The sequence below is a fragment of the Branchiostoma floridae genome, chromosome 12 (assembly GCF_000003815.2).
Source record: "Branchiostoma floridae strain S238N-H82 chromosome 12, Bfl_VNyyK, whole genome shotgun sequence".
Taxonomy (NCBI): domain Eukaryota; kingdom Metazoa; phylum Chordata; class Leptocardii; order Amphioxiformes; family Branchiostomatidae; genus Branchiostoma; species Branchiostoma floridae.
This window is the reverse complement of record NC_049990.1, coordinates 12,214,587-12,225,337: the sequence shown is the minus strand read 5'-3', so window position 1 is coordinate 12,225,337 and position 10,751 is coordinate 12,214,587. Positions and strand designations below refer to the sequence as shown.

The 10,751-nt window shown below is 38.5% G+C and overlaps 1 protein-coding gene across 1 annotated transcript in view; it reads left to right on the top strand.

Moving 5' to 3' along the window:
• LOC118426993 (elongation factor G, mitochondrial-like) overlaps window positions 1-10,739 on the top strand; it is a 24,459-nt gene extending 13,720 nt beyond the window's left edge. Inside the window, exons 8-19 of the mRNA XM_035836628.1 lie at window positions 2,335-2,425; window positions 2,603-2,704; window positions 3,071-3,127; window positions 3,388-3,525; window positions 3,969-4,051; window positions 4,292-4,361; window positions 4,988-5,080; window positions 5,696-5,840; window positions 6,636-6,796; window positions 7,315-7,368; window positions 7,883-8,023; window positions 9,781-10,739. Of these exons, the coding sequence (XP_035692521.1) occupies window positions 2,335-2,425; window positions 2,603-2,704; window positions 3,071-3,127; window positions 3,388-3,525; window positions 3,969-4,051; window positions 4,292-4,361; window positions 4,988-5,080; window positions 5,696-5,840; window positions 6,636-6,796; window positions 7,315-7,368; window positions 7,883-8,023; window positions 9,781-9,783 (1,138 nt within the window). The 3' untranslated portion in view covers window positions 9,784-10,739. The remainder of the gene's footprint in view (window positions 1-2,334; window positions 2,426-2,602; window positions 2,705-3,070; window positions 3,128-3,387; window positions 3,526-3,968; window positions 4,052-4,291; window positions 4,362-4,987; window positions 5,081-5,695; window positions 5,841-6,635; window positions 6,797-7,314; window positions 7,369-7,882; window positions 8,024-9,780) is intronic.
• Window positions 10,740-10,751: the final 12 nt, after the last annotated feature.

The window sequence follows — 10,751 nt, the reverse complement described above, 5'->3', positions numbered from 1 at the left end:
CGGGAAGTTTGAAATCCTAGTATCTAGTACCCAATTAGAGCCCCTGTGGAAGGTTATTTAATTCTGGCAGGTAAAATTTGAAACTTTTGTAGAAGTGCTAGACAGTCAGCTATCATTTCTGACCTTTGAAGTTTACCTGCCTCATTTAGTTTAATAAAAGAAAGTCCGCCTCTACTACATTAGCAATAGTGGCGGGAAGTTTGAAATTCTAGTATCTTGTACCCAATAAGTGTCCCTGTGGGAGGTTAATTAAATCCGGCAGGTGAAATTTGAAACTTTTGTAAGAAGTGCTAGACTGTTAGCTATCATAGCTAACCTTCAAACTTTACCTGCCTCATTTAGTTTAGTAACAGAAAGTCCGTCTCAACGACTTTAGCAGCAGTTGCGGGAAGTTTGAAATCCTAGTATCTAGTACCCAATTAGTGTCCCTGTGGAAGGTTAATTAAATCTGGCAGGTAAAATTTGAAACTTTTGTAAGAAGTACTAGACTGTTAGCTATTATTAGTGATATTTGAAGTTTACCTGCCTCATTTAGTTTAGTAACAGAAAGTCCGTCTCTACTACATTAGCAATAGTGGCGGGAAGTTTGAAATCCTAGTATCTTGTAATACATTTTTGTCCCTGTGGGAAGTTAATTAAATCCGGCAGGTAAAATTTAAAACTTTTGTAAGAAGTGCTAGACAGTCAGCTATCATTTGTAATCTTTGAAGTTTACCTGCCTTATTTAGTTTAGTAACAGAAAGTCCGTCTCTACTACATTAGCATTTGTGGCGGGAAGTTTGAAATCCTAGTATCTTGTACCCAATTAGTGTCCCTGTGGAAGGTTAATTAAATCTGGCAGGTAAAATTTGAAACTTCTGTAAGAAGTAATAGACTGTTAGCTATCATTTCTGACCTTTGAAGTTTACCTGCCTTATTTAGTTTAATAAAAGAAAGTCCGCCTCTACTACATTAGCATTTGTGGCGAGAAGTTTGAAATCCTAGTATCTTGTACCCAATAAGTGTCCCTGTGGGAGGTTAATTAAATCCGGCAGGTAAAATTTGAAACTTTTGTAAGAAGTGCTAGACTGTTAGCTATCATAGCTAACCTTCAAACTTTACCTGCCTCATTTAGTTCAGTAACAGAAAGTCCGTCTCTACTACATTAGCAATAGTGGCGGGAAGTTTGAAATCCTAGTGTCTTGTAATACATTTGTGTCCCTGTGGGAGGTTAATTAAATCCGGCAAGTAAAATTTGAAACTTTTATAAGAAGTGCTAGACTGTTAGCTATTATTAGTGATATTTGAAGTTTACCTGCCTTATTTATTTTAGTAACAGAAAGTCCGTCTCTACTACATTAGCATTTGTGGCGGGAAGTTTGACATCCCAGTATCTTGTACCCAATTAGTGTCCCTGTGGGAGGTTAAATTTAAAACTTTTGTAAGAAGTACTACACTGTTATCTATCATAGCTGACCTTTGAAGTTTACCTGCCTTATTTAGTTTAGTAACTGGAAGCCCGTCTTTCAAGACAGTAGCAATAGTGGCGGGAAGTTAGAAATTCTAATCATTTGTACCCAATTAGTGGCCCCGTTGGAGGTTCATTATATCCGGCAGGTAAAATTTGATAATTTTTTAAGAAGTACGATACTGTTAGTTATCATATCTGACATTTGAAGTTCACATGCCTAATTTAGTCTAGTAGCAGAAAGCCCGTTTCCACTATATTAGCAATAGTGGCGGGACGTTTGTCATCCTAGTCTGTTGTACTACATTTGAGCCTATGGGAGGTTAATTAAATCCGACAGGTTAGTTTCAAAACTTTTATGAGAAGTAGTATGCCATAGAATATCATAGCTAACATTTGAAATTTGCATGCCCCGTCTTTCACTACATTTGAAATAGTGGCAGTACATTTCAAAATCCTAGTTTACCTGCCTAATTCAGTTATATAGCAGTATGGAGTCCACTGTCTTCAGTAGCAATTGTGGCGGGAAGTTTTAAACCCTACTTAAGTGTCCATGTGGAAGGTTAATCAAATCTAGTAGGTAAGTTTTAAAACTTTTCTAAGACGTAATAGATCGTTAGCTATCAGTAGTTTTTAGCCATCATGACCTGCAGGTTAAGATTACATGCAGTTTCCACTATTGTCAACAGAGGACGCTCTTATGATCATTTTCTTTATTTTTCTCCTTTTTTGTCCTTCTAAAATATCCTGACTTTAAAATTATTCACCAACGTCTTCAAGGAAGCGTTGTTCTATTCATTTAGGTCACCTTTTGACTGGGCAAATCTGATAAATGGGATAAATAAGAAAATAATGATAAATAGTGATGTGTTCGAATCGGATGCTAGCTTTACCATAGCTCGAATCGGCTGCTGGAATCGGCTGCTGGAATCGGCTGCCGAAACGGCTGCTAACTTCAAGGTGGTTGTACATGTACCGGTAAGTACTAAGTATAATGTGGTTGACCTCTGTAAATATGTTGTATGTATGTATGTACAATGTGTTTGACACTATATACACACAGGACACTTAGGTTACTGTTACACTGTATATTGTACATACCCCTTAGGTTTAAGTGGGTTAAATCCATTATAATTTCCCTCTCCATATGTTCAGGATGTATCAGAGGTGTTTGCTGGGGACATCTGTGCCATGTTTGGTGTGGATTGCTCCAGTGGGGACTCCTTTGTGTCCACTCCAAAACTGCAGCTGTCCATGGTGAGTGCAGCACTCCCCTGTACATAGAATTCTACATCTAATATTAACTTTACTTGTACACTTTTGTATTGTAGTTATCTCTGTCGCTTAGGTTCTTTTTGCGTAGACAAGTGTCATAGTCTGTATAGACTGACTGACACAGAGAGAGAGTGAGTAACTTAAAGCTTATAATTCCTGCAACTGAATGGTAGATAGCATAATATATTTCTAACTATGACAAATTGATGTTTGTTGTTTGTATTAATCATGACAGAAGAGAAAACCATGCAAATGACACTATGAAGGGATCTTATAGAGTTCAGAATTTCAAGTATTGTCAAATTTTCATAATGTTCAAGTATCTTACTGGAATGTTTTCTTTCACAGGAATCCATCCATGTTCCTGATGCCGTCATCTCCCTGTCAATCAAACCTGAAGACAAGGTGGGTGGAGCTATGATTCAGCAGTCAGTTGTTGTCCTATAGTGGACAGGGCAAAAAGGTCTCTAATGATTGGTTCATTTATTGATAAATTAATTGATTGATTGACATGGCTGGAGCTATAATGTCTCTGCTGAGGTCAGTTGTGTTGTCCTGTAGTGGATAGAACCAAAAGTTCTCAAATGATTGGTTGACTTGTTGATTGGTTGATATATTTATATAATTATATTGATATAATTATATATACACTCCTCTGTTTGCAGGGACAATTAGACAACTTTTCAAAAGGCATTGCTCGGTTCACCAGAGAAGATCCGACATTCAGAGTACACTTCGACGACGAGAGCAAAGAGACAATAGCATCAGGCATGGGGGAGCTCCACCTGGATGTGTATGCACAGGTAGGTGCAGGTGTGGAGAAACAATAGGACAGGTGTGTTACAGGTGGGAACAATCTACATGTTTTTTTTCTGTATGTATAGTATGTATACATTGTATACATACTATGATACTAAAAAAATAATAGAGAAAAAAACTTTTTGCCAGTATTTATATTTGGTGTGTTCAACTACAGTATTTTGTTCGTAGTTGATTTGTATTGCATCTTTATTGGTATTATTTTCCAAGTTCTTAACAATGTGTTTGAAAATGTCAGTGTGAATCTTATTTTCAGGCAAAAACTGATTTTTTACCATTTTTGGCGACGCCTTGGAGTTTGAGGCCTTACATGTATTTTCTGTGCATTTCTTGTGTACTAATAGTAATAACTGAAAGGTTCCAATGCGATATTCATTTAACCCTTAACGACCAGTCTGGTTATTTTCTGCATGTGTTTTATTCCCAGAGAATGGCCAGTGAGTACAAGTGCAAGTGCGTACTGGGGAAACCTAAAGTGGCCTTCAGAGAAAGTATCATGTCACCTGTGCAGTAAGTCATGGTCTTTTTTTTACACTTATTCATTTATTTATTGGTTTGGCTGTTCAGCGCACACAGCCAGGGCTGCCCAACTATCCTGGGGTGACTTGAAAGGGCTGGCCCTGTTCAAGGAGGTTTCTTTTTTCAACCTCCTTGCCCTGTTGAAAGTTTTAAGGGTAGTTATAATCAATTTAGAAATATTGCCAAAGGCAAAAAGGCCCATTTACATTGTATATATTGTTTATTTTCTAGGTTTGACTTTTTACACAAGAAACAGTCTGGAGGATCGGGACAGTACGGCAGAGTCGTCGGAGTTCTAGAGGTATTGTATTTTATATTTGTTTCCCATGTATTCCATATTAAGTTGTGGTTGTTTGTGTATGGATCCTACGACTTACATGTACATGTATGAATGAATTAATGGCTGAATCCCCTGCAAAGATCTCAATGCTTGAATACAACAGCAGGCATATCAGGGATCAGAACTCAATTTCTATGCTCAGGACACAAGCCCTGGCATGATGTTTGTTTGTTTGTTTGATTGAACCTTTGTTTATTCATGAAAGCTCAAATCAGCCAGTAGGCTACTTGTCATTGAGGTCATGAGGGAAGAGGCAAAGTTTACAACAGAGATACAGTTTACATCACAAGTTCTAACGATTCTTATAAGTCTAGTATAAGTCTATATGACTGTTCAAATTTTTACATACGTGGTACAAAATACATATTAGTGATAGCTGCTACACAGTTTGATTCCATTCATTTTGGTCGATCCTCAGCTGTTACTTTAAGAGTCTCTTGAAGGAGGCCAGAGTTGCGGCTGTCCTTATGTCTGGTGGTAGACTGTTCCAGATGTTGATTGATTTATTGTTGATAAGACATTCCATGACTGCTGTCTGTTGGCTAACTTGAAGCTTATGTTGTTTGTTTTTGCATTGTCTCTGTCAGCCCTTGCCTCCATCCAGCTACACCAAACTGGAGTTCTCAGATGAGACTGTGGGAACCAATGTTCCTAAGCAGTATGTACCATCTGTGGAAAGGGTAAGGAAAAAACAGTCTTACTTTGCATAGATTTTTATGTTTTTAATCATATTGATAATAAGAACGACTGACTGTTATGACACCATTTTATTGTAATGGAATCTGCAATTCAGCCTTCGGGCTGCGAGAGATTCTTTGTTGTACAATAAACCATTCATCATCATCATCATCATGCATTTGAGTCATAGTTTTACAACCTGCCAGTTACAAATGGCAAATATAGATTGTTCTCCAACTAACTAGACTTTTCTACCAAATCTTTTGGTCTTCTTCAGCTATCTGCCCTGATTGCTACAGACACTAATTTTTTTTACTGACTTGTGATGTCAGCACTGGGACAAAGTTGGTTAGGAGTTGGTACCAACTTCTCACAACCAGAACAGAGTTGGTATATGCTTCCGACAAATTTTGACCAAGTGCTGTTTTCACATTTGTGGAAAATTCATGGTTGAAAATTACAGTGAGAAAAATTTCTTCAGTTGGAGAATACTTTATTTTTCTCTTTATGTATCAGACAAACTTTCATGGTAACCTGCCTTTGATATAAAAATTTGCAAAGACTGGACAAAAAGTAAGATATTTTCATCACAATACAACACCATTGTTTGTGTTCAGGGGTTTAGAATGGCATGTGAGAAGGGTCTGCTGTCGGGACAGAAGATCGCGGGAGTACGGTTCAGACTACAGGACGGAGCCAACCACGCCGTGGACTCCAGCGACTACTCCTTCCAGCGAGCAGCGGAGGGCGCGCTGAAGGAAGGTAGGGTGACGTGCCTATTGGTCGACTACGGCCTTGTATAGAACAAACCTGTTAAAAAAAGGATACTGTGAATGTTTTTAAGTTCGCGGGGATTTGATTTCGCTGTAGAGGGAAAAGGGACTTTTCGCGGTGGTTTTAAGTTCGCTGTAACACTATAGACTGAAGTCTAATACCATAATGGAAAAATGTTCGTGGTGAAGTGGTCACCGCGAAAACCGCGAACATTAATCCACCTTGAACATTTCTGCATTTACAGTACTCTAGGTACAAGTTCTGGTGCAAGCAGTTTCCTTAATGACTGCTAAAACAAATCTGTACCCATCTGCTTCCAACTATAAAGTGAAAAACTGGTAAAAGAATTGTAGGGTGAAATGCCTAGGAGTGGTCAACTATGGCCTTGCATTGAACAAACCCCTTATAAAAGGGTATACTCTAGGTACAGGTTCTAGGGTACATTTGTATGCAGTTTCTTCAATGACTGCTAGAGGGCGTGCTAAATACAAATCTGTACCTATGCCAGGCCTGTTTCCAACTTTAAATTTCTTTGTGTCCCACTCATTGCCCATTTTTTTATTTTTCCAGTTAAATACGTCTCATTTTAAGCTTATGAAAGAACATTTTCAACAGTTTCTTGTCAATTTTAGGATAGATGGGGTAAAAAATGTTTCCATCCCGACAAGCATATTTCCATCCCGGTACGAAACTTCCTACTACAAAGTGAAAAAATTGCAAAAGAAAAGGTTTTCTTGGTGAAACAAAGCACCAGTAATTTTCTATTTCTGTCATTTCTCACAGCCATGGATGATGCTGTCAAGGTCATCCTGGAGCCCATCATGTCGGTAGAGGTCACGGCCCCAAACGAGTTCCAAGGGGCGGTTATCGCGGGGATCAACAAACGCAATGGTTTGATCCAGGGGCAAGATGGCAGTGAGGGGTATTTTACGCTGTATACTGAGGTGGGTGCTGCTCTGTGTGATTGAACCTAAGTCTTCCTGTAGTGTACTGGTATTTGGTCAAGCTACATAACTGTAACTAGCCTGGTTACCATCTGGGTAAAAGTTTGCTCCTATGTTTGCTTCTGCTACCTGTCTGTGGAGCTGTACATTCAAACCTTTTGCTGATGACATCAGTTAATGAGCAAATAAAGGAATAGGTTCTAGAGTGCATGGTTGAACAGAGTGAACTACTATCCAAATGGAACCCAGGCTAAACTGTAACAGCACTATAAAGGATTAAAATTAGAAGAACTTGAAGACTCCTAGTTCGTAAGATAAGCATTCAGGTAGACTAAATCATATTGTATCAAAGGCATCCTTGTAACACTCTAGTTTCTCTTTTATAATTTATAATACATAATGTTCACTACATACATGTATGTTAAATGGTTCTGTCATTGCCATTATGTTGGTCTTAACTGCATAATTTTGTTTGTTTGGTTGTTTATTGAGAAGCACTTTGTCATTTGTAAATGCAGGTACCACTGAACAACATGTTTGGGTATTCAACAGAGCTGAGATCATGCACAGAGGTAAGACTTCTTTGTGATGTACACAATAAATAAATAAATAGATAAATAAGATAAATGTAGTTGAGATTCATGTTTACCATAATTGTAGTCTTGCCTTTGCATATTTACTATACAAACCCTTGTTGGTCTTTTGCATACAGCACTGTACAGTGTGTAAATGGCTTTAAATTTGCTGCAACATAATTTTGCAAAAAGCAGATTGTTTACAGAAAAAGAGACAGTATGGCAGTTGAAGTTGTTGAACACACACCACTATCTGTGTACAAGCCCTCTGCTGTATTGATTACACAACAGTTGTCCCAGGGCTACAGAAATGGAGATGGGTGCTGCCCTATGCTAGCCTGGTATCCAGCCGTAATATAGTTTTAGAGTATATTGTGTGCTGTGGACAATTAGGTAAGCGTAGAGAGGAGAGAAGAGACTCGGGAAACTATATTACGGCTGGAAACCAGGCTACCCTATGCACCATTTGGTTTGGAAGGACTTAAACTAAAAGTTTTGCCATATTTTCCAGGGTAAGGGAGAGTATGCGATGGAGTACTGTAGATACCAGCATGCCTCAGCAGAGACACAGGAACAGATCATCAGAGAATACATGGAGGCCACAGGGCAGCTGAAGGAGGACAAGAAATCTGGCAAGAAGAAGGCCAGAAATTAATCAGCCGCCACGCCATGCCGAGAGTTCTATGCAGTTTTCTTTTCCTTCCGCGAGAGAAAGTAGTCCGTTCCATGACTCCGGGTGTCAACACCCCTAACAAGAAAGGTTGTCGCTGGAGTATACAACTGCGTATCTTCTTAATTTCAAGTCATTCACAGTATTTTAGCCTCCTTTTTAGCTCATATAGATTTTTGAACCGATTGTGTACCGTTTTCCTGTCACAAATACGACCCCAAATTAGGTGACTTTCGCGTAAATTTCCCTGTTGTTTTGAACCTGTTGTAGATGTCAAACCAACAGGAAATCTCCTGCCTATGAAAGAGCAAACCTTCTAGTTTCTGAAAGTATAAGATTTATTACAGATTATTTGGACGTAATGCATTTGCCCCGATATTCAGTGAAGTCATGTCATAATTTTGATTCCAGAATAGAACGCACCGGGTTTGACGATTTAGCAATTATTGAACCGGGACAGATCCTCTCTCCGTAAATCTTAAAGTTTATGACCGGAATTTTGTTTACGGTGGTCCCTAGTTTATGAAATCCGAGTTTCAGGTCAATATACCAACCCGAAGTGATCTAAATCTAACTTCAAAATTTGTAACTGACTGCCGTAGCGAACAGCGCGCCGTTTTCAGACAGTTGTACGTTCCATGAACCCCGGGCGTCGGGACTACCTACCAAAAAGCTTGTCGCTCGAGTTTACAACTATGTACAATCAATATTTCATCACCTTTTCAATATTTAAGGTTTCTATTTTACTCCTACGTACTTTTTAAACCGACTTTTACCTGCACCCGTTTGATGATATGATCTGAAATCAGTTGATTTTAGCGCAAGTTCCCCGCTGCGTTTTACCTCACAACAGATTTCAGAACGAAAGGAAATCTAGTGCGTAAAATGCACCGAAGTCTCTTCTTTCAGGTGGTATATGGCATATTATCAATTTCGAGGGCGAAAAAGGCTTAAATTTGAACCGCGCGAGGCCACCTCATTAGAGGCGTCCGAAAAGGAACGCTTCAGCGCTCGCATCAGCGCCCGTTCCACAGAGCGCACGCTGGACCCGCACCATTGTATTTACGTACTAGTTACCGTAAATCTAAGACTCCATTTGCTAATTCACTCCGTCTTCACGTGTAGTTTTTCTTTAGGCATCCTTTGAAAACACTGGAGAGATATATTGGTGCCGATACTTGTGTTAAAAGTCGATTCCACTCGAATCAACCAAACCAACGACTTGCAACATTTGGATTTAAAACAGTCGAAAAGGTGACCTCAGTAAACATGGAATTACAAACCTTCCCAGATTTCAAACCAACAAGATTTTCAGAAGAGGTATAGTAGAAGATTCAACAATTCTAGCGCACTAGTCATTGACAAAAGAATCGAAGGCGTAATGCATTTGCCCCGATATTCAAATTCGTCGAAAATTTAGCTCATAATGGCACCACCATTTTGCCAATTTCACTGTGTAACAAATATGATCAGAAAACGAGACATAATAGTTATAAAATCCCACAAAAATGGATCATATCGAGATTACATGATATTCCTCTATACCACATATAACGCAATCTTGGTAGAAAGGCCGGCAATCAGGTCTAAAGCAGCTGTAAAACTCGGATGAAATTCCATCCACCTGACGCGCGAGAAGCGTTTCCTTAGCAACGTGTTGCTAAGGACCGCGGAGCGATTCGAACTGCATAGAAAACCTGTTCGAAAACTGTTCGATTTAGGTCATGGCGTGCCGGCTGTAATAACGAAGACTTGTATCTTATAGTCTTTCTTGTAAAGGAGGGGGGGGGGGGGAGTCAGAGAATTGTCCTACCACATGTACATTGTACCATGCCTTTGATTTCAATTTCTTAACTTGATTTTTAAAAACTAGTATCCTCAGACTGCCCCTCTCTCAATACCTCTATTAGAATATCCCATATTGTTCTAACTTATGTATGGAAAACAGTAGCTTTTAGAAATCACTTTCTGTTGCAACAGTACTTGTTTAAAAGGTATGTCATTGTTAAAAACTGTATAGCATTTCAGTGGAGACAGATAAGATAAAAGATGTGTAAAAATCATATCAGGAAGATCATTTAATGTAAGAAAACACTGCAAAAGTAAAGGTTCTATAGTTTCTTGCAACATGAATGTGCTGTAAGTAATATATTTCACTGATGTTGCTGTATTGGGAATAGGTGTGTATAATTACACAACATACTTTTATGTATGTAATTAGTAGTCAAGATATCTACATGGTTATACAGCACTGTCTACATGTGTGTCTCATCTCTCTGTTGAATTATTTGATATGCTGGGAACTTTTACTATAATACTGTACTGCGTGCAGTAATGAAAAGTGAATGAAAATGCTTGCAGTATACATTGTGAAACAGTCAAAAGAGTTTTTTATGTGTAAATGTATTTTTATTAGTTCACATGCAAAGGCTAGATTACCAGTAGATACTAAATTATTATTACAGACTCCAGATCACATCAAGAACACACATGTGTAATTGAACACATGTAACATTACAAGTACCAAGTCATAATACTTTAGAATAAGCATTTGATAATTCTTTTGCCAAGACTGTACAAGCTGAGTTTAACAAAAAATATGAAAATCATTGAATTGGACTTGTACGACGAGTTGGTATAGCATTCTCCTTATGCTTTTACATTTGCTTCGAGTAAACAATATAACTGGGTATTTTTATTCACATTAGTC